General features: G+C 39.6%; 1 protein-coding gene across 6 annotated transcripts in view; it reads left to right on the top strand.

The window, feature by feature from the left end:
* Window positions 1–24,740, top strand: part of LOC149792376 (uncharacterized) — a 91,519-nt gene that overhangs the window by 46,053 nt on the left and 20,726 nt on the right. For 4 of the 6 annotated variants that reach the window (XM_089970954.1, XM_089970957.1, XM_089970952.1 and 1 more), the window contains exons 3-5: window positions 18,894–18,932; window positions 19,835–19,941; window positions 22,671–22,806. In XM_089970954.1, the coding sequence (XP_089827080.1) occupies window positions 18,894–18,932; window positions 19,835–19,941; window positions 22,671–22,806 (282 nt within the window). The remainder of the gene's footprint in view (window positions 1–18,893; window positions 18,933–19,834; window positions 19,942–22,670; window positions 22,807–24,740) is intronic. The other 2 variants (XM_089970955.1, XM_089970956.1) reach the window with 2 other exon arrangements.

Genomic DNA, 24,740 nt, shown 5'->3' with positions numbered 1-24,740 from the left:
TGAGTGTCGATGCGGGGATCGGCCAGTTGGACCAAAGCGACTTTGTTTCGATCGAAAAAGCGTTTGGTTTGATGAGGAATCTAAATGATTCCTTGGAGTATTTGACGTGCCGTCACCGTGAACCATCGTAAGACTTCTTTGAGACTAGCTTCTAAGACACGGGCTCGTGTTTGTGGATTTTTTTCTCGACTGATGCCATACAAGGCACGAATCAATTTGACGGGAAGATGCGACTGAAGGGACGTCATGTTCGCACTGTGAGTGAGACAGACGAAAAAGGGTCTGACGTTTTTATAGATTTTTTTTATGTGGAGTGAAATGAAGTCGAGGACGGAGACGTGTACAGGACAGGCCCTTCGTCTTGGCACCAGTGGTGAAACAAGTGGGTACGAAATCGCAAATCCTCGGGAGTCGTAGGTTTCAAATCGACGAGTAAATAGGCGTGTGGAGTTTGAGTGGCATCGTCGTACGCCTGAGTCAGCCAAGGCGTTCCTAACTGTTTGGCTAAGACTTGCACTTGCGATTTATCTCGAGGGCTTTTAAACAAGACCACGTAATGCGCATTGAGACTGATGGTGCGATGGGCTTTACTTTGTTGAAACAAATTTTGGGTGATGTAAACGACACTGGCATTACGGTGATGCCCTTTGCGCGTGAACCACAATTTAATTTCTTCTTCGTCTTCTCCTAACATGTCGTCGAAAATGACCAAATGGGTTTGACGGAAGTCAGAGACGATGCTGTCGTCTTCTTTAGGAATGCCTTCCACAAACACGATGGAATCGCCTTGACTTTCTCGCAAGAGGTTGTACGCCGATTGCCACTCTTTGTAACACCACACGATCCGTTGAGGTGGCCGATCGATCAAATGATGTTTATGTTCGATCAAACGTTTGACGAATTCGGTTTTGCCTGAACCGCTAGGTCCAGCAATGAGCATGTTAAAGGGATGGCGAAGATACAAAGCCTCCCAACTGGCACGATCTAAGTGTTCGTCGATGACTTTGACAGTAGAGGAAGAGGAGCAGAGACAGCAGAGGTAGCCATTGTGTGAGAAATGTCACTTGTGACACGAAAACAAACAAGACAAGAGTTTATATACTTTTTCAGAACACGTTTATTGAATGTTTTTTTTTCAAACATGAATACGAAAGACAAAAATACATAAAAGCCAAAGGCTTAAGTACAAGAATAAAAGGCACATGATAACCATTAACATGGAATAAAAACAAGTGTCTGTACAACAACATGTTTTGGGTAATGTTCTAACCAGTTCTATAGTAGGGGGTAAGGTCACACAAGTGTCCTCCCGAAAGGGTCTTTCAGGCCTGTCCACGACAGTCCCGTCCTGGGTGACGGGTTCTTCTGGCACCGTCACTAACACGGGTTGAAAAGTAACTTTTTTCCTTGAACAACTCTCGTGCATACTGGGCCACTTCTTGGGTCCAAGCCTCAAAACCCCATTCTTTCCAGCCACGGACATCTGTCCAGTGGGGATGTAAGTCACAAGCTACACACACATCGTCATACACGTCTTGGGTAGCTAAAAGTTGACGAATCTTTTTTTCCTGTTGAGGTCGAGAAGTATCCAGATGAAAACGCAAGGCTTTGAGCAAAAGGAGTTTTTCGTGACCATTTAAGGCCATTGAGGTGGTAAGTACTGATCGTAAAGAGTCCACAAAGAATCGGCTGGTAAACGAAATCCCAGAAAACAAGTCACCAAGACACACACCACTTGTCGTCCCAAATTGAATGGATACAGTTCTTGTAATAATCGATGGTAATGATCCATGGTTTGAATATGGTCATTGAGTTCCTTCCACGGAATCTGTTCAATAATATGTGACATAATCCGTGGCATGGCAACTTGATTTTATAGTGTCTTTGTTTCGGAAGCAATAAAGGTAATTTCTAACCAAATATGTTCGTTCTCCAGTAGGGAATTTAAATGTTACATACTGTAACTGAAACGTCAGAGTTTGTCTAGATGTTTCGTCTTTTTCTAAGCAGATTCCATGTAACAAATGTTGGTAATCCTTTAACTCGTCTTCCTCAATACGTTGCAGTAAGTGAATCTCGAAGTAACCAAAATTACGAACGTCTAGTCCATCATCATCCCCAAACTGAAAGTGTTCAACAAGGTCTGACCACTGAAAAAATTTCTGACGAATCAGTCCTCTTATACCATTCAGGTACCAGCGGTTAAAGATCTGGTGACGTAACGGATGCAATTGTTCTTTACGTTTGACTTGTATTTTCACCAGCTCTCGGTAAATCCTTTCTCTCAACTCCTCAGGCAAGCCCAAAATGTTCTCTTGTAAAGTATCCATAAGTATATACACTGTTTTTGGAATCGTTGGGTGGTGGCCAATAGCCTCGTTTAACTTTGTGCCTAATGTAATATCCACTCATAATCAGTCTTCTTGTACTTTGGAACAGAGCATAATTTAAAAACGGACGAATCACTTTGAGTTTGCGTTTCACTTGTATTTTGATCAGTTCTCGGTAAATGCGTTCTCTCAACTCCACAGGCAAAGCACGAATGTTCTCTAGCAAAGTATCCATGAATAGGTCATACTAAATCCTCTTTGGTCTGACACAAGAAATGTACTCTTTGCACAAACATGGTTTTACTTCAGTGTCGAATTTAAATCGTTTAGTCACTAATTTGCACATTACAATTCGTTCAGAAGTTTCCTCTTTCACTAAGTTGACATTGTGTTCAAGATGTTGGTAATTCGTTAACTCTTCCTCTGGAATTCGATGCAGTAAGTTTACAATGATGTAGGTAGAATCGTCCATAACAAACCAATCCTTTTTAAAACTAGAGGATCGTTGATCAATGTCTGTCCGATGGAACACTTTCAATTGAATCAATCCTTGTATAGCCTTCAGGTACCAGTGGTTCAAACACCGGTGACGTAACGGATGCAATTGTTCTTTACGTTTCACTTGTATTTTGACCAGCTCTCGGTAAATGCGTTCTCTCAACTCCACAGGCAAAGCACGAATGTTCTCTTGTAAAGTATCCATGAACAGATTATGGTAAGTTACTTCAATGTCTCGGTCCCACTAAGGGTAAGTAATGACAATTCGGTGACCATCGAGCATGTTCTACGTAGGCCGAATCTTGCGGTTCCCAGTGGTGAAGTGACACACCGCAACTGAAGCACTTGACTTTATCTCCTTCGCCCAAGTAGAAAAATCCGGCTCTGGCTAATTCTTCGGGAGTCGGTCCTCCCAGATACTTAGGCCATTTTCCTTTGAACGATTGAAGACGATTTTCAAAGTCGCAGTATTCCGACAAACGCACAGGAAACGAATATTCGTCTTTCACAGGTTCGTTTCGATGAGGGTTGAGTGACATGGGCAGGAGTTTGCTCAGGGCTGGATGACATCCGTAGGGGGGTAGACGTGAAGGTGAACATTCCCCTTTAAAACGAAGCCCAGTAAAATGTCCAAGAGGACGAGCGGCATCACTTTCGCATCCCTCAGTTTTGACACGCACAGCATCCCTTTCCATGATAGGGGTAGTGACACTAAAGTTCCCATGATGCTTTACGGCATCGCTAAGGTCACAGCGTACAGAATCGTACCCATCGCAAGGCTCACAATCGCATTCCACTTCCGAAGCCTCACACTTGAATTGTGCCTTTCTAAACAACTTGTTCTGTGTTTCTCTGAAAGTATTCATCTTGTTCGCTCGGTCTTGGTAGTCACAATGAACTATCGATCTTGCCTAGGGTTCCTTTTTATATACAGACCAATACCGACGTGACCGTACGGCAACGTAAAGTGATTGGGAAGTCTCACTCGCTTCTGGTACACGATTTGATAGACTTTTTCCAAGGGTCGACTGACGATGTGGTGAGTGAATAAACGTACAATCTTGTTCGGTTGATAGGTGGTCACTTTAAAGTTTCCATCCTCTCCCGATTGCAAGGCTTCTTTCAATACCCCAAAGTTGACCACTCGACTGGTACGATGATTCAGAGTCAGTCCTTTCACTTTGCACGTCGTGTGCACTTCTCCTTGTTTGTCCCGGTATTCGTAGCCGTAATTTTTGGGGCCGCCACTGACGAAACTTAGAATCTTGTCGTCGGGATGCTCGTCTGTCCAGGCTCCTAAACGGTCTCCTTCGATGTCAGGGTGATGTTGAATCGGGTGATGGATGTAAATGCAACTGTCCGTGTCAAAGTACAGGACGCGTTCCCCTAACAGTTCTAAAGCTTCGTACAATTTTAAGCGAGCATGAGCTGTCACGTAAGACGCAATGATGACATTTCCAAAAGGGTCATCTTGTACAAAGTCCAGATCTTCTTCGTAATTGACCAAGATCAAATTCTCTCGAACGACGTCCACGTGTTTCATGTATTTGGTTTTGTCGTGAATCATCTGGAAGTAGCGGGAAGGTTCTGTCAAATATTCCGTCTTGGGTAAACGCGGTCGTTGTGCCATTTTACCCCACAAGCAATTTAACATCACTTTGGCAAACGATCGCCTGCCTTCGTTTTTTTCGATGTGGTCTAAAGAGATGCCTTCTTGTTCGTAGTATTTCTCTTTGAATTGTATTTGGTCTTCGGGAGTGTGACACCAGGAAGGATAGCCGCTGGCTTCTTGTTTCAGTTTCAAAAAGGCATCCACGTAGTCGGCGAAAATGCCTTTCTGACTGGGATCACCCTTGTGGTACTGTTGTGTCTTGGGAAAGTGGCAAATTTCGTACACTTCTAACAGTTGGTATCCCATGTCCAGAGCTTTGAACAATTCTACGCTGACCCAGGTTCCCGTCAAGGCATGTTCTTCCTGGGTGTGCTGACAAGGTTGGTCTTGGTTGCACGTTTCGGCACAAGTACGGCACAAGGGAAACATCAGTTTGCCTTGACAATGGTGAGGTAAGACGGGATGGTATAGGTTCGTGGGAGGCAAAACTTTACACTTGATCAAGCCTTCGTATTGTCGAATGTTTTTCAGGTCGATGTGTTCCGTTAACAATTGTGGGTGCCCTACAGGAAAGCGACAATATTTGCACACGTAGGGATACAGCGAACACACGTCCAAGTATTTGATTTCTTCTCCTTTCTCTTCGTCGGCTTGGTACAGCAAACAAGTGGCATTGGTCCTTCCTCCGTACAAACTATCCCTCGGGTTCAACGGATCCATGAACTGGTAACTTTCCACGAGGCGTTTAAACTCGGGATCGGTTTTCAAACGGTGATCGTATTCGTGTTCCCACATTTCCACCACTTGGTATCCTTGCTGTTCTAACTTTAGGCGTCGCTGACAAGTGTCCTGGTACAAGTCTTCCATGGTTCGTTTCAAAAACTGATTTTTAGTGCTACGATCAGGGTAACAAACGGGACATCCGTGAAATAAGCAACCGTTAAACTCGTACACGATCTTGGGGTTTTCTAAGTCCCAGCCATCTACCGAATACGTTCCGATGTTCTTTTCGCCCCCTCCGTTGCGGGCATGCTGAATCCATTTGTCTTCCTTGTCGCACAAGTAATGTAACCAACGTAGGGCTTTGACCGAGTATTGACGTTTGACATAGTGGGTCGTTTGAGGGCTGATAACAGCCACGGTGTTTTCAGGCATGAATCGTTGTCGATACACTAAGGAACACGCTTTGGCAATGGTGCAAGCTTCTTTCAAAGGATCGACCCCTCCGTGTTCCATGAACAGTTCTCGAAATTTTCCACAGCATCGCCGTAAAATGTCCACGTCGGAACGACAATACTTTAGCATTTCTTCCTGAAAGTCGAAAGGGTCGGAGGCGTGAGCCTGGTACCAAGCGTAGAAAGCTTTCCGTTGTTCGGTACGCATGTTGTCGGGGTCGTAATAGTGAGCCTCAGGCAAATGGGGTAGAACGGCATGTTGATTGGCTTCCGTATTGAAAAAGTGTGGAAAGTACCCTTTAGCCATTTCTGTCACTCCAAACGTTTTAGGCATTCGACTCAAAGGCATGGCCAAGTAACTCATCGAATCTTTAAACTGCACTTGTCCCACTTGCATGAAAATGATTTTGGCTCCGTTCAAAGTCACTTTAGGACGCTCGGTGCCTTGTTCCGTATAGTATCTCAAAAGAAACTGTCCATCGTATCCGGAGAAATTGTGAGCCATCACCGTGGCATGACGATGACAATCTCCGTAACGTTCGATGTCCTCTTGGCTCCACGTCTTGTCGATGGGGTCTAAGACCCATAGAGCGAAATCGGCTAACGTGTTCGGTCCCCGAAAGATTTTTTCACGCCCTCCATGAATCTTGCTGCAGTGAGGGCAATGACTGAAGATAGGTTCTTGAATGCACTTCTCGCACGCTCGATGAGCCACGCAGAAATTAGGAATGTGAATGCCAGTCTCTTGCATGCATTCGAAATCGAAAAAGATGAAATTCCCTTTCTTCTTTTGACCGTCCTCTTTCTCTGGTGGGGGTTGGTATTTTTGCACGTAGCATTGGTGTTCCAAGTCCACGATGTGGTGACAAATGTGACATTTTTTCTTTCCTCGACATACGTGTGCCTTGGCAGTATTGGTACATATGCCTTGTCTACACGTAGGGCACAATCTCAGGAGTTGACAAGCACATTTCTTCTGTGAACCTTGCGTTTTCAGATGTTGTTGGTAACAGGTAGGGCTGACAAACGTGCGCAGACAAGTTGAACAAGGCACTGGTTCTTCGCTCAGACAGGGTGAAGAGGCCAAACATCCTGAGCATTTCAATCCACAATGCTTGTGTTGCTCTCGATTATTATAACCATAATCACATTTCTCACAATAATAAATATATCCCAGGAATCCGGTGATAGTGGTAATGGTATCGAAATGGTCATCGTGATAATAAACATGAATGTATTTTCCGTCCTTAAAATCTTGGCCTCGAAACAACAGAGGCCCGCGCACTTCTTGAGGGTGCACTTTCAAGGTGTAGCGTGGAGCTAGGACATCTTGCAATTTTTGCATTTCAGGAATGCTACAGGGTGTGTCTTTGGACAGGCCAGCTTGTTGCAACAGGAGTTCTGCTTCGTTTCGTTGTTTGGCTCGGTCCGATTGTCGAATAGTTTTCCAGGCTCTTTTCCATTCTGCCGTGTCATTCTTGTTGGCATAGGTTCGTCCCACCACGATGGCTCGAGCTAAACACATCTGGTCCTGAGGGTTGTTAATTCGGACGAGACTTTTTTTGGTGCTGCGAAGGTCGTCCACCAATAACATCTTTTTGCGTCCAGTCCCTTGAGGAGGAGAGACGTGGGTCATGTCCAGTGTGGCTTTTCCATCGGTGATGTCAAACTGGTCATTAGATTGTTGTACGTGTTGAATCTTGTCCATGACTTTGGAAGCGGTCAATTCTGCAGGGGTGCTAAACTCGATCCAAACAGGGGATTTCAAACCGTCGTGTTGTATGGAAAGTCTCAAGCGATCGTCTTCTTTGGGTTGACATTGTCGCTTGAGTGCAGTGAGCAAAGAATCCCACACCCCAGTGATAAACACTTCTGCTTTCTCTAACGGCACTTCAGCCTTGAAATCTTTAAACTTCACCGTGTATTTGTAAGCCGTGGTTCTAAATTTTCTAGAGGAACGCTTTTCCGTCTCTCGAATGGAATAGTACTTTTCAGGGTTGACTAAGGATGGTGAACTTGGTTTAGAGGGTTCGGATTCTGGTTCACTCATGTCCTCTTCAAAATCACTGGCATGAATTTGTGCCAAGATTTCAGCCCTGGTTCGAGGCGATAGATCACGTTTCTGCCTCTTACTTTCTTCTTCTTTCTTCTCGAATGAATAGGATCGTTTCATCTTGAGTGCAAAACGTCAAATGACTCAAGTTTAAACACCATAGACTAATTTATAGTCATGGCAGACCAGCGTATATAAAAGGGTGTGTGTCTTGTCCTTTCACTATTCATTTCACTCTCAAGCCGAGCACAACGATGGAAGAGACTAACCAAATCGAACGTTTCGTCAGAGCTTTGCGAGGGGTCATTAGAAAATTCTCTTCAGACCAGCCCACGGACTACTCTCCTTCCTTTCGAGATAAAAGTCAAGATACTTGCTATATCTGTCAGAAGAAAGGGCATTGGTTTTCAGAGTGTCCAGACCGTCAAAAAAGAAAAAAAAACAAGGGCTAAAAAAGACAAAAGTAAAGATACCTGTTATTATTGTAAAGAAAAAGGACATTGGTCTCCAGATTGCCCAAAAAAGAAACAAGAGGAATCAGAAGAAAAGAGGAATTCTTCAGAAGAAGAGAGGTATTCTTCAGAGGAAGAGAGGGATTCTTCAGAGGAAGAGAGGGATTCTTCTGAGGAAGAAAGAAGACAGGTGAAGAAAAAGAAACAGGAGAAAAAAAGAAGAAGGGAAGAAAGCGAGGAGGAGGAAGAAGAAGAGGAAAAGAGTGTGACGGTGAAAAAATTCAAAAAACAGAGAGACTAAACAAGGAGACAGAAGAAGTCAATGAACTTTCAATTAAAGTGTTCTGTTGTGAATTGTGAATTGCATTGTAACAATGGATAAAAGAATAAATTAATGATACAAGGTAAGTGTCTTTGAGTTGTGATTTTGAAATAAGAAGCTACACTCACGCACTCATACACAGACACGTACTATAAGGGTAAAATGGGTGGGTTTTTTTTTTTTAGTTATTTGGCAAATTGAAATTGTATTTCTTTTCGAGAAATGTGGGTGGCCCTGAAAAGGGCCTTTTTATTTTGGTGTAGGGGTGAGTTTAAGCAATCAACTTTAACTGCCTTATCCCTTTGCCACGGCCAAGGCCTACTTCTGGACTGCGTAATGTTGATGATGATGATTGGGTTGAAATCACTAAGGGTGGTACGGTAGGCTTAGTCACAGGGTTGACGTGTTTAGCTCGGGAAGGTCGTATTCTCTTCGGTCGTAATAAAGAAGTCTGATACATTTGTTTCAGACTTCTTAACTGCGCTAAAATGTCCAACAGTACCGTGACCGTTTGATTTTCACCCTCTTGTTTCTTTGCTGCTACTTCTTCTTGCTGTTGTTGCTGTTGTTTTTTTCTTACCTCTTCTTCTTGCTGCTGTTGCTGTAGGAGAAAAGCTTGTTCCGCTTCCTTTTGTCGTTGTATAAATTTCTCCAATTCTTCTTTCTGTCTCTGTCTAAAATTCTCCACTTGCGGTAATGAAGAAGGTAACGAAGGTTCCGGAACAAATTCTTGCGAGGAGAGAAAATCCACAAAATCCCAATTCACCTCTTCTGAAATTAAGTTCGGGTTCCCTTGGGCAGTCTCCCCTGCTGGTGCACCCCAATGGATCGTTTTCTGAATTTCCGTCATGTTGAATCACTGTCGCATAGATTGACTGTACACAAGCACTAGCGAATCTATATAGACCACGTGACGTCACAGACTGCTCTCTTCGGATTGGATGTGGGCTGACTGAATTTTGTAACGCGTGTTAGGATTGGTGAATGAACTCAATCCGTTTCAATCCTTCCTCTACCTATAAATAAGCGCAGTTCACTGCATTGATTCACCTGTTCTCGTCGCTTCAAGATGTGGACCACAGTTGAATCATCCACCCTTGTGTCTTCCATGATGTTTAGGACGGACATGCTCATGTATGTCCGGTCCAAGTGGACCGTTGTCCACAGGACAAACACCAGCCTGTGGATACGTAGGATCTACGTTGAAAGACAAGGATGCCTGAAAAGAGTGCTGACTTACGGGCCAACAGTGAGACGCAGCCTAAGGACAAGAAGAAGACCAATGCGGTGCCCTTTATGTTAATGAATACATTAACATAAACCCAAAGGCCCTTTTCAGGGCCACCCATATTTCTCGAAAAGAGAATGACTTTTCAATTGCCTACCCCTTTTTTAAATTTAAATTTAAATTTAAATTTAAAATTTTTTTTTTTTTTAAAAATCCCATGTTCAGTTCCCCTTGTCCCTAGACAAGCCCAAACTCTATTCCCCATGTTAAATTCCTGTTGAGGCTAAAACGACCCACGATTTTTCTCCATGTTAAATTCCCCTTTAGGCTAAAACGACCCACGATTTTTCTCCATGTTAAATTTCCATTGAGGCTAAAACGACCCAGGGGTCTCTGTAATGCTAATTCCCATTGAGGCTAAAGTGACCCTATTTACTACTGACGTCTTATGAAACAAGCAATGTATCAGGCAGTAATGGTTCGCTTTTGCTTTTTATGAGGTAATCTGTCGTGTCCTGAAGATATGATGGTAATTTGTGGACATGTGGTTTCATGAAATGATCCATATATTATGAGAGCCTTTCTGTGGGATGCCCGTTACCGGAGATTATCGGTCTGCAAGGGTTTCCTTGTTTGTGGATTTTAGGCAGAAGATACAAAATACCTGCCATTAGGTTTTCTGAGTTTAAGTAGATTTTTGTTTGCTGGTCTATGTGTCCGATTCACTAATGTAGTCTTCCCTATTCATAACAGCCACAGCGGAACCCTTATCTGCAGACTAGAACATCAACCTTGCAATACCTATGGAGAACCTTATTTGAGCCCGTCATCAGGAATTCACGAATGTAGCCGTTATAAGCAATGATATTTCTTTAATCAAAAGCATTGACGGCTTTAGGTACAGCAAAAAAGGTTACTTCTTCAGCGACAATAAAATCCTTCTGCTTTAATTTAAGTTTCCTTTCAACCGAGTCGCTGACAAATTACCAGAGTACTACCTTCCACAAGTATTAACAGGATTTTAAGGTTCAGCTGTTGCCTATTTTATTTTCCTATCACGAGCGTAGTATTATAGCTTCGGCAAGGTGTACAACAATTGAAGTAAACGAAATTAGTATAATCATGCTCGGCTTCGACTCCAAACTATTAATAACCACGTATGAAAATCCATACTACGTTAACTTCTACGCAGATATTGCCTTTGAATGGTAAGAAAGATCTAGGTTCTTACCAGGAGATGGATGAAAGAGTCATGGCGGCTAAAGATTGCTACATCACATTGTCAAATCCAGGTTTGACGGCAGTTTGGTTTAATGTAATTGTGCGAGAAATAATAATAGCGTCTTACGAAAAAGACATCATGGCCAGTGTGTACTTTACAGAAGGATGGATCCTATACGATGTCAAAATATGATGACCAGGTACGAGTAAGCCATCTAAGTTTCCGGTGTTTAGCGTTTGTTTTTCATTAGTTTGACCATCATCTTTACTTTGCAAACTATAGTCCACTGTTAACATTGTCAATTGCTGCCGCGAATGTATTTGGATCGTATATATTGAGTTGGTGAGTTGGCGAAAGTGCAGTCAGGTATTTAAATAAATCTTCTGCTGAAAGCAACAAAAGTAACATACCTTCTGGCAATAATGTGTTAACGTGACTGAGTCCTGCGACAAGTGAATTGATGTCAAGACTTCTATACATTGTGTATTTTAATATGTGATAGTATGTCTTAGCTGCTTTTTAACCACGTCTGATATTTCATCTGACTGGTCCTTCGCTGATTTGTCAACATCTAGTTTGGTTGCTCTGACGTCGGTTGCTATGGCTCACTGTCTACTTTTCCGGCAGAGCCATTACCTTCAAAATCGGGTCTAGATTATACAAAGGCAAGCCAACCACCTCATGAATATCACACTTTCAGATCCTATTTTGTAGCGACCTCTTTCTTTTAAATTGTTGCTTTTGTAAACAAATCATCCTCGTCAGATATGTGGTTCTTTTCATCCTACGCTCTCATTTTTCTGCGCTTGACTTATTTTGACTTAACAATTGCATCGACAGTAGATAGATGCACTTCGCTGATAATAAAGTTTAGTATTATTTCTACATTTGTTCAAGTGCGTTTTAACTCTTATCTTTGAAGAACTTTCTGACAATGTCATAATTGTTGATTTCTAACTTCAACTGTTCTACTTGCATGCTGGCAACTGAAAACCAGTTTTGCATGCATTCTTCCATTTCTACGCTCTCGGAATCAGGCTTAGTATCAGGACATAACCTTTACGTTTAGCCGAAATTATCATCATATGCTTTTTCCAGCACAGTTACTGTCAGGTCGTCATGCGCTTCATGAAATGGCAGCATGAAACGTTAGTGATTCTAAGTCACATATAATCGTTTTACACAAGAGAATGAAGCGTTAAAATTTTAAAGTTACTAAAGCCTGTGTAATATCGCACGGCTGAAGTACAATGTAACCTGAAATGCGAAAGTTCGAATGTTGTCAGAGCTGCGCTATTGCATGCGTACATGTGAAAAGCCTGATCCAAGTAGCGCCATCATTTTATGCTGGCAGATGCCAGTTTAGTATGTACTCAGTTCCATATGTCGTACGTTTGAGTTGAAACTGCTCTATTTTGATCGCGATATGACAATTTAATTAAATCCCAAAATCTGTATACAACAGGTGTTGCTCAGTCGTTTCTTGGTAACAGCCAAGTGGCCAGTAAACGCGTGAAATCAAATCCAATAGAGTTGAGTACTCTGATAATGGAGATGTCTGAGATCTACTATTGTCATCAGAATTTTACGACAGACTTTGTCACCTACGTACATTTTTGCTGTCGCCTCAGTTTCAGCATTTGCTTTGGTCACATTTTGGGGGTAGCATTTTTAACGTCTACATAGCCCCTGTTAACATTCTGTACGAATGCTCTGGCAAAAACTAAACAGAAGGTCTTATTCTCTGGCAGATCCGTTAAGACGCCAATGCTTGTGTTTGCTGCAGCGTTAAAAACTAGGTGTCCACGCACTTTGTGTAGCAGAGTCAATGTCTGTAGTTTACTAGGCCAGATTTATAATTATATTGACGTTGACGTTAACGGATATTGTTAAGCTGATTCCACAACCGTTGTTAACTTCCATGATCCGAGTATTATGGTTGGTAGTTGCCACGCGAAAACCTTCTGGGGACTGAATCGTTAGCGGGATGTAAACGTTCCTGAACTGATGAGCAAATAGTCGTCTAGATAAATAATTTTTAAAAAACGTAATGTCTTGCCCTCAAACAGAACTGTTATTTGTCCAATGATTCTGTTTGTAGCAGAACCTGGTGAATTTAACAAGTTTTAAGAACATAGGTTTTGTAAGCGGCATATGTAATTTTCTTAGGCCCTTTTTCAATATGATACGATCCAGAGGTCGCCCATATTGATCTCGACAGTCACGATTCCACCCGCTTTTGTAACAAATCGGGCGCGGTCAATAACATTTGGTAGCCAGCTCCTTGAAATGTAAGCTCATATATAACCGAAAGTATTTTTGCATTGTCATAACTACCACGTACACCTATAACAAGAACACATGATGCGGATTATCTAATGTCCACGTAGTTGGCAGCATCTTTGTCGTTTTATGGAGTGACCACGTGTGTAAGAGTCTTCAAAAGACTTATTGAGTTGCCTTGTCATTCTATCACCAACGTTCAGCTCACGCTTGTTCTAGCAAGTCCCCATGTGCAGTCACTGTGCTGGAAACAACGCTGTCACCAATTGTGCCCAAATCTGGATCAAAATCCATCTACATATGTTTTCTTAACAGAAAAAAAACGTATATTATTAAATTCGCATCATAAACGTCATCCCAGAAAACGCTGCTTAACAACGGGAACAGTAACTTTAACTTTAACTTTGCCATTTACAGGCTACATCCGAGTCGTCAAGACACTCAATGACTTTGATAAAGCGATTGATGACAAAACAAATACGTTGACGATATTCGAGCCAGATGAAATAACACAAGGAAAAATATTTGATGACGACAAGGACTCCATCATAGTATTGGAGGACATTTAGATAGACCACGATAACATGAACAAAATCACGAAGTTATTGTATCCAGAGTAATGAAAATGTTTGAAAATTGTATAAAGTCCAATTGGAGAGATGAATTGCTTACCGCGGAATAGGTGCTAAGGATACTTACTGTAAACAAACATAATCGCATACCTTTTTATGAGCAATAACGGCAAGCATCAGCGCAGAATGTTTTTGAGAATAGAGCGTGTGATTAAGACTTAAGGAAAGCGTGTGATTAAGACTTATGGAGACAAGTCACTTGTAAAGTGGAGTGGTTACTCCGATGAGTTTAAGTCGTTATACGACAGCTTAATCCTGGCTAGCTTGTTTCTGAGGTGATATTTTGTGATATATTTCTGCGGACGAGTAGTATAATGTAAGTGCGAGTAGTCCACTTGGATATACTTTTTGTAGTCGTAAGCAACAACATTTTCGTTTTCATCAAATTCACCCTGCATGTTTTGTTCAATCAATTTAAATATCATGTCAGATGAAATTATCAACAGCACCGATTTTCACTTTGACTTGCACTTCATTCATAAAGTACCACTTACAGACACTATTGTTTGCTAAATGTTAAATGGCTAGCAGAAAAATATAAAGGCAGAATGTTGTACTACACAAAAAATATCTTCATGGTTTCATTCGCGACGACCTGCTTCTTCAGCATGGACAAGATTGTTTTAATTTTGCAAGAGCTGCAATGCCAGAAAAGAAAAACAAAATCATAGCCTTTTTAAACCTGTGCCGTAAAACAATAGTACCTTTAGTTAATACGCTAATTTTGATGCCCTGACTGTTCCCTTTGATAGTGCTAACAATAATCAAGAATCTTCTTTTACCAGAGAGTACCAGAATGTTCTTGCAGCTGTTCTTTCAAGTTTGATTGCGTTAATGATGCTCTAAGCTAGTGCTGTCCAACCCGCGGACCGCGGGCTGATTTTGAATGGACAACCAGAGCTCGAGCAGCTATATATTCGTTGGTTTTCAGTTTTCTGCTGCGGCCCTTAGCTTCAAGAAAAAACATTTATCAGTGGCCCATGGTGTCAAAAAGGTTGTACAGCACTGCTCTAAGCAAACCAATACAATTGTATCGCGAATCTGATTGTGTTAATTATTTCATACAAAGCTTATTTGATGAGTTAGAATATGTTAGCTGTATTGTTCCACCAAGAATGATTTTACAGACAGAAAGAATTTCTACAATGCTGACTTATGTTGGATCTACAGGCAGACACATGGTTATGACCAAGTTCGCAATCACTGTCATTTTATTGTAAAGTATCCTTGAGCGGTTCACAGTGGTTACAATCTCCACCTGGAAGCGCCAGACAATATTCCAAATGTGCTTCATAATTTAGCGTGGATACAACTAGCATCTGATGGAGAAATAGTCTCGTAAATATGATGACAATTAGAGTGTATTCCAAACACGGTCGACAGATATGTGCCATCCTCTCTTGGCCGCTTTCTCTTTATCTATAAAATCGAATTTTTGAATGCATCTTATGAAGAAATAGTCAAACACACAAAAGCGCTTAATACATATAAAGTACAACTGGAATTGCTGACATACACTGACAAGTTGAAATTTATCGTAAAGGCACTGTGGTGCAATATGTGCTAACAAACAAGCATTCTGTGGCCAACAACAAGTACCTAACAAATTATAATCCTCCACAGGAATCAAAATAAATAGTCTACGTGAGCACAGCAATTTTCATGACTGGGCTTTGTCGCAGACGTTGGCAGTTTATCTTAGATGAATCGAGAACAGTTTCCCGAAGACTTTTTCCAAAGCAATGGCGACATGGTATACAATTTAGAAGTTGACCATGAGAATCCTGTTGAGATCCATGATCTCCATGATGATGATCCGCTGGTTCCATAAAATATGACGGATAACAACTCCATTGTGTAGTCCTCATATTAAGAAAAAAACCTGGTGTTGGCAATTTCAATGCTCCAAAGACAATCGCACATCTGCTGGACAAGGTTCGCTATGTGATATATGACAAGCAGCTGCAACAATATATGAGAGACTTGGTCCTCAGATCATCAGAATCCACCGCGTATTAAAATTCTGGCAGGAACCTAGAATTAAACCTATATTGATTTTAAAACCGCGAAACCACTGCTAAAACAGACGATTTCGAAAAGGACTTTTACAAGTTGATGAATAATTCTGCGTTCAAAAGACTGATGGAGAACACAAGTAAACGCGACAATATGAAAGAAGTCAACAAACAATAATACAGAAACAAATTATTTTTAGCGCCAACTTCCATCGCAATGAAAATATTTGATGGAAACCCATTAGCGACACACAGCAAGAATACTGTTCTGTTTATCAACAATCATGTCTGTTGCAGTTTTACTGTTCTGGAGACCGCTCCGGTGGCCTAGTGGTTAGAGGGTCCGCCTCAGAAGCGGGAGGTCGTGGGTTCGATCCCCGGCCAAGTCATACCAAAGACTTACAAAAATGGTACTAACAGCTGCCTCGCTAGGCGCTCAGCATTAAGAGGTTAGTTTTAGGACTGGTCGGCCTAGTGTCAGGATAATGTGATTGGGTGAGACATCATGCTACATGTCTGTGGCATGATGCCCCTGTGCTAGACATCACTATAAACTGCCACACTGCAGACTTCGTAGCGATATGACTGAAACACTGTTAAAGCTACGTTAAAAATCTTAATCACACACACACACACACACACACACACACACACACTGTTCTGGAATAATCAAGGAGGATTATTTACGATCACCGCTATGGCTACTTCCAGTCAAAGTATGGCGACAAGACCAAGCTACATTTCACTGACAATGACTTACTGTGTTATGTGATTAAGACTTTTGTTTTCTATGAAGCTGTGTTCGCGGTAAACTAATTATTGTCTCGTCTGTCAGAGGTTTCAAGTGAGGAAAGTCTGTTATCCGTTCTATCACCATTAATGTGCTCTACATTCCGGAATGATTCCGTTGAATTCATAAATAAAGTTATGTGTGCTTTGCTTGTCTTCTGCCAATTGCAGAATTGCCAAAGAAAATGTATGATTCTTGGCAAGAAATTGTATTATTAAAATATGGCATTCGTCCCAAACATCGTTTGTTTCATACACATTGTTGATAGGATGTTCTATCCAAGCCATTATTATTATTAGTAGTAGTAGTAGTAGTAGCATTGCTGTTGTTGTCGTCGTCATCATCATCATCTTTCTAATAGGACCATTTAGTTAATAAATATAGAAGCAGTCTATGGGCGCAATGGAAAGGTTGCAAATCAGAACACATTCATTTGATCAATATTTTTTAAAAACGACCTTCTAATTTCAAATACTGAAATTCTTTTAGTAGTTCAAAGTCATCATCTCTGCAAAGCGTGATGCCAACCAAATCCATTTGAATTCTATCTTATCCACCATACCCACCAAATCTGGTACATTTTCTGGCAATCCAATATTTGTCTACTTTCAAAATATGATTCGTGGACTGGAAGTTGTTGTTTCTCTAAGACATTCTCATCGGTAAACTACCAGTCAACGACGGTCCAGCTAAAGATGAAAAACCTACACTTTTAATTGCCTGTATCAGCTTCTTACCACATCTCGATATCATGTTGACACATACCACCAGTTATTCCCCCACCCTAACTGTGACTTAATATCAAGTTTGGGAACGGCGGCTAAACTATACAATTAAATGTCCTTCCTGCATATGGCTAGCTCTAAGAGCAAATATAAGGAGCACATCTAACGTTTGGTGAAGGGGTGCGTAACCTGCTCCTCAACACTAAGGGAAAAAAAATGAGCACGAAAGACCAAAAGGTTTATGAGGGTGCGTTTTCCTTACCATTATATTATGCCATAGAAACGCTTACGATGCATACTCCTCGCCTATTTCTTTATGCCACCCCCTCCCACCCCGGAACTATATTTCTGGGTGAACCCATGAAATGCAGATTCATAAAAAACCGCATTTTGGTTTGGCCTTGCACTTTAAATCATCTGTTACTATGGTCATAATTAGAGAACGTTGTAGTAGAGGTTCTCACTACAATGGGTTGGACACTTTTAAGGAAAAATTGAAAGGAAGAGCAATGAATGATAAACGCAGAAAGTATTTTTTGCTCAATAACACAATAGTTACCTCTTGTGTTGTAATTTTATACGGGTTATTATCTTTCCAAGGGTAGTTGATACACTTAGTTCTACATAAATTATGATTGATGTGTATTATTATTGTTGATATGTGGCATGTATTGAGATATAATAAATCATTGCATAGCCCAAAATCAAAGTCAGTAATCAAATATTTCAAACAAAAATTATTCGCTTTTATACTATAAAGACAACACTCGATGTAGTTCGAAGTGCATTGCAAAATACTCATACAGTCACACGTGTTACCTTACAATGTACATCAGGGTATGTTATCTATTAAAGTAGCAATTCTTTAACAGTGCTGTCGCTGTTGACGACTTTATTTTTCCAAGTTTTAAACGATTGCACTTACGTGCGGAGCTTTGATTTGAAACTTGTAATGTTTACACATTTTCATATAGGTTATAACTATGCCATTTAAACACTTTCCAAGACGGTAGGTGGGGTAATATTCATAACGGACCAGAGCCAGACTATTGTAGAGTGTAAAGGTGCGAATTTCTGTCAATCTATAAGGAGCACGTTAATTTGGGCAAGAGGGCAATTAATTAGATTTATGGGAACAGGTGCGTGTTAAATGGGTACACTGCAAGGGTTTTTACTGTCTGTGTCATAAAAGGAAGTGATTCGTAATTAAGACTTCCTTTTTTTAACCGTAAGACAGACTGGAAGGACAAGTTTGCTCTGATCTTTGTATCGAACATGTCAGATTTGAAATTACTGTTGTCATTTCCTACAACAGCATCATCGTTACACTGATTGTGATTACAAAACTTAACATGATCATCATTAATCTCATTATAATAATTCTTTTAGTAGTAATATTCATACTAATTCATGATTAAAGTGATAATGATGATTGTGTTCCACTTTTAATAATAATAATAATAATAATAATAATAACAATAATAATAGCAGTAGTAGTACTAGTGTTATTATTATTATTATTATTATTATTATTATTATTATTATTATTATTTCAGATTTACTTTTCTCCAGCGCAGAATGGATTGAAGTAAAAGGTAAGGTTCAAAATTCAATAAATCCCCAAAACAGATCTTTAATAGAAGTAGTAGTAGTAGTAGTTGTTGTTGTTGTTGTTGTTGTTGTTTATTTTTGTTGTTGTATTAGTAGCAGTTATTTATCTAGAGCATCAATGGGAAACCCATACTTTACAAACAGATATTAATATTAATTTTATAAGATATAAATAACTCTGGATAGTTTCAGAAGTTCTCATCTGGATTCGGACAGCATCAAGTACAAACTTCATCACTCAAATTATGACTATATTTTTTCTTTGGTCTGTATAATTTTGGGAAAACAGCAAAACTTCAGATTCATTTCAATAAAAAAAATAAAAATATATTCCTGTTTTTTCTAGGGCCAAATAACGATTTTAATAATTACACTGTGAGAGTCAATTCTCCCTTGAGTAAAAGCTGTTCTGGAATGTATAGACTGAATACAGGGCATGTAGTTTTTCACGGTAAAATATGTAAGCATATCAAACATAAAGCTAGATCACTTGATTGATTCACAGCAGCGTCGTTCCATAATGGATTGTTTTGATCCAGAAATCTAATATTATACAAGATAAGTTGGTAATTATCAAAGACTGAAACATTTAAAAAAAAACTTAAATACGGATCACCAATGAAACTCATTTGGAATGCTAGATACGGTTGGACTTGCGATTGAACTTGTAGGACTATATGGGTATTCATTCACCATACCTTAAGTTTATTTTTATTTTTTTCACTTTGCATTCTATGGAAATAAATTATTTGTTGAATTTTACAAACCTGTTGCTTTCACTCTTTCCTTTTACCCAATTTTAGACCATATAATCGTAACAATGATGTAAGATCTGACAAATCACGACAGTTAAAGAATATTGCATTCAGCTATAAATAATTCACAGGATGCCATTCAATTCAACCATCTGCCATACAAAATCAAACAAGACTTCCAGGCAATGAACCAGGAGTTTGTTTACAGTCGTGTGGAACCAAAACAGTAGCCCTTCAGGTAAAGCGCATCTAGTATTTTGTTAAGAAATGAATATGAACAAACACTTTCATCGTCATCGTTCTAGCCCTCCTCCTCCTTTCTGCTTCCTTTTATTATTGCCCTATGTAGCTCTTATTATAAATCCCTAGTGACATGCATCGCCCATGAATGGACATTCATAAACAAGCGTGTACCTTAGTTATACATTTCCTATATAACCAGGAGAGAGATGGAAACCTATTAACTATAAAGACATAAATATATGTAAATCAAATTTGAGTCTGTTTAATTAAGGTTTTCGTTTAGTCATCGTTTTGGTGACCGCTCCAGTGACCTAGAGGTTAGAGGGTCCGCCTCGGATGCGAGAGGTCGCGGGTTCGAACACCGGCCGAGTCGTACCAAAGACATAGAAATGGTTCGAAAAGCTGCGTCTTTAGGCGCTCAGAATTAATTGGTTAATGTGACTGGGTGGTACATCATCAAACATGTTTGCGGCATCATGTACCAGTGCTAGACATACTGCCACACTGCAGACGTCGTAGCGATATGACTGAAAAATTGTTACAGCTACGTTAAAAATCTAAGTCATACACACACACACACATACACACACATCTTTGGTTTTGTACTTTACGGCATATTTACACAAGGAGGTTATTTGGTGCCGGGGCAATAGGAGGAAAGTACTTTGCCGAAGAACGCTCCACTGTAGCAGTCCCAGACTAGTCCGATGACAGGACTTGAACCCGCACCCTTTCGTTCGAAAGTCCGAAACCACTTAGCTAAAGGTAGATACATAAAAATGTCCCTACACGTTTCTAAGTTATTCATAGAATACCCAGTCAGCAATCTCCGACATTACATCCACGCCACAAATACTACGAGTCAATAAAAACAAAACTCAAATACGTTGGAACAACATAATCTGCATAGTACATTCACTACCTGAAACGAAGTGTGAGGTTGAAGGTTGAGTTGTTGCCACGTATGTCAGGACGGGTTGTATTACGACATATGTTAGGTGGGAATTATTGCGACATGGTTTAAATTAGGGACATAGTGCGACATAGAGTTGTGAAGATTTGCATAAGGAGGACAAAAAACACAGTATTTTTTCCTATTCCTATTTCTAACATAATATCAGTCTATTAGTTCTATTCAGTTATAATTTGATAGGATTTGTTTATCTATTTAAATTATGCATTAAAATTATAAGTTTTTCGTTGACATTTCGACTACATATTACTTTGGGATTATTGTGAATTTGTTTAAAATCATTATGGATAACATCATTAGGAATCATCAAGACTGTTAACACATGGACACATTCAAGACTACTGGCACATAAACACATTCAATGCCTTAAATTCATTCGGAGCACCAGTGGAATTCATTATGAACTCTCTATACTTTGGATTTGTGATAGAACTTTTAAGATTATTTGGGATTTAATTCACATTACATTCCTCTTAAAGTATTTCTTGAATATTACTAAACTTGATGGTCTTGCTTTATCTGTTACTTAGTATAAGACAATTGAGTAGTAACAATATGGCCCTGGAATTTTACAGTTTTGGTTTAAGTGGCCAACTGATGAAGATGTTCGACCCCGAGGTTTCCACCCACCACCAACCCCAACACCATTTGGATCCATTTATCAAACCAAGCAGTGCGTCAATAAATATATACATTATAGAAATAGAGTATCTTAAATGGGATTTAATATTGAATTTATGAAACGAGTTCATTATCTTTCAGTTGATGCCACTAAAACACTTGTGTGTTCATTAGTACTTTCAAGACTGGACTATTGTAACTCAGTTTTGTCTGGTTCATCTCAATATCTACTCCATAAACTTCAAAAAGTTCAAAACACAGCTGCTTGGATCATACTTAGAGTACCACGATCAGAGCACACCTCCCCGCTGCTCTGTACCCTATACTGGCTATCCATTCGATCCAGAATCAAACACAAAATTTGTTCTCTGTGCTACGTTTCATTGACGGACTCCAGTCCAACATTTCTATCCGACCTCACCCATGTGTAGACACCAGCAAGATATTTACGCTCCTCTTCTGACCGTCGTATACTCATTATTCCCACTATGAAAACTAAGTCATATGGACAACGTTCTTTTGCATACCAGGGCCCAGCAACTTGGAATGAATTGCCCACTGAACCTAAACACAAAGACACAATGATCCCATTCAAGATTGCTCTTAAAACTCACTTATTTCAACTGCAAGAACAAACTTAAAGACCTAATTTATGTTTGTTACGTTAAATATTTTCAGCGTGTTTTTATGTTTTCTAATTTCATGGTGTTTGTTTTTTGTAATCATATTTTTTTTAATGTTATAGGTGTTGTCTCATGTTGTAAAAGCGTTTAGAGCTTCTAAAGATTAGGCGCTATACGAAGTCCTCATTATTATTATTATTATTATTATTCGGCATTTGTGAGTCTTGGCGAGCAAACACGGACATTATTCAACGAGTTTCATAAATTTAACATGTAACACAGCATGTCAACGGTATACATCGGTATTCACTGAGAAACTCTGTAGTTCTCTAGTTATAATAAATTTGTTAGAATAAATGTCCAAGCATAAAGACTTATGAACTTTACCTTTCAGCTTGGACAATACTTTAGGGTATATGTATTTGGATTTACAATATCTTTCGCAGACTATATATATATATATATATATATATATATATATATATATATATATATATATATATATAGAATTCAACATGTCTCTGTATCAACGATTCCCAGCATATGATCAAGACGATAGAGAATAACTGTACTCAAATTTGCAGTGGAGATGAAAAATTAAAGTGCGGAGGGGAGAGCAATAATATTGTGTCCGTCTTCAGGGGTAAGTTTCGGATTTGAAAACTTATGAATTAACTTTCACGGTGAGTTCTGACAAAAAGATAACAAAATAAAATAATTTGTTTCGAATAAAACATAAAAAGCACAAATGATAGATAAACGATAATTTATTGGAAACCAGAATAGTAATAAACTTGGTGCCAACCGTTGTTTTGGTCTTCTTCCCGGAGAAATGTTGCTTCCTTTGCCATTAGCTGGAAGGAGTTAATATAATTGTTTCTCAATTGACATGATTTGTTATTTTCCACACTTTATCTTGGATAAAATAAACATTGTAGCAATAAATGAGTTTCTTTCAAGCGGTAAGCATACTGTTTGCTTCAAGGCATGTTCATTTATCGGCCATCCGTCAATTATAACTCATCACAGTTAATAATGGTGACTTTGTTAAATAAATAAGGTAAATACAAATCCTTGAACAATAGATGAACCCGAAACTAACTTCATCGAGAAACAATCATATTCGTTGGAAAGACCAATATGGGAAATGTAGATAATTAAAACATATAATCTTGAATAAATAAGCATGGCATAAAGAATGCGACAAGCTACAGTGTGATCGACAAGTTACAGTGTGATCGATGAAAGTTTTCAGAGCAGTGGTACAAGTAGTTCATGAGCTAAACATACACGGAACAATTCCATTTCTGTATTGGTTTAGACAGATATAAATGTAGATAAAGTTAGTTGTGTAGCAAAAAAAGTATGCAATATACATTAGTGTTTGATTTGTTGATTTCAGATATAAAAGATATCAGTGTACTGTTACGAAATACCTGATATGGCTTGCTTAGACCACCATAAATTCCAGTATTTGACGTGTTGTGCGCGCCATAGTATCTTGTAAATATGCTTTTTCTTTGCATCGTGTGACGCCTTCATTGCTTGTGCGGCACGTGCGTAATACATGTTAACGCGCGCGACTATATATATTACTTAGGGATCTTGATTGACACAGCCATTAGAGGGAAGCTCTTTATGTGTTTAGCTGTCGGGGCGGGATCGCCATTATGTCTTACTTGGTTTGAGCCAACGAGTTGGGTGAGTTATATTCTTTTAATCAACTCTTTTTAATTAATGTTCAGTTTCGCAAAACACATTCAATGTTGTATTATGCGTTTGCGTTGTTTTATCGTACTTGTAGCATAATTCATCAAGAGTGTATGGCTTATGTAATTTGGTATCGATAGATGGTACGATTTGGATTATTACAGGGATATGAACACATATGCAATATTCTTGTTGGTAGGTTATCTTGTCGCTATTATAACTAATATTGAAGACTTATTATGTATGTATTAGAGTTTTAGTATATCATTTCTGTTTTTTGGTATGCCATTCGTACGTCACAGTCGTACATAAGGAATAAAATTCGGGTGTGTTAGTATTAATCCATTTGAAATGCTCAGATATTCTAGATACACAGAAAGCAGACTATTTGGAAACTTTTTTTCATATTCAGCCAACTACGTGCGGATAACTTGGCGTGGATTACTAGTTGTGGGTGGATAACTAGGTATGAGTGTCTAGGTGTGGATAACTGTGTGCGGACTGACTAGGTGTAGCCAGAGGCCGCAGCAATAGTGATGGAAGACCGCCAGGAAAGTGCCAACGTATATGTGCATGAAAAATCTGGAGGGTTGAAGTAACATATCCGGGAAGTGGGTCAAATGGCATATGAAATGTCAAGTAAACATTGGACATGCACATAAGAATCGCATTATAGTGTTTGACTATAAGAATCTCATTATAGTGTTTGACTGCAAGGTCATATTGTGTGACTTAAGTGAAATGTCATGATAGTGTTTGACTATAAGAATGCCATTAGTGTTTGACTATATAGGGAAAGGTCAGCATATTGGTTGACCATAGAGACAAAAAGCATGGTAGTGTTTAATTATCTGAGACAACTTTATA

Source organism: Sinohyriopsis cumingii, chromosome 9, assembly GCF_028554795.1.
Source record: "Sinohyriopsis cumingii isolate HCF-2022 chromosome 9, ASM2855479v2, whole genome shotgun sequence".
Classification (NCBI taxonomy): Eukaryota; Metazoa; Mollusca; class Bivalvia; order Unionida; family Unionidae; genus Sinohyriopsis; species Sinohyriopsis cumingii.
This window is presented reverse-complemented; position numbering and strand designations above follow the sequence as displayed.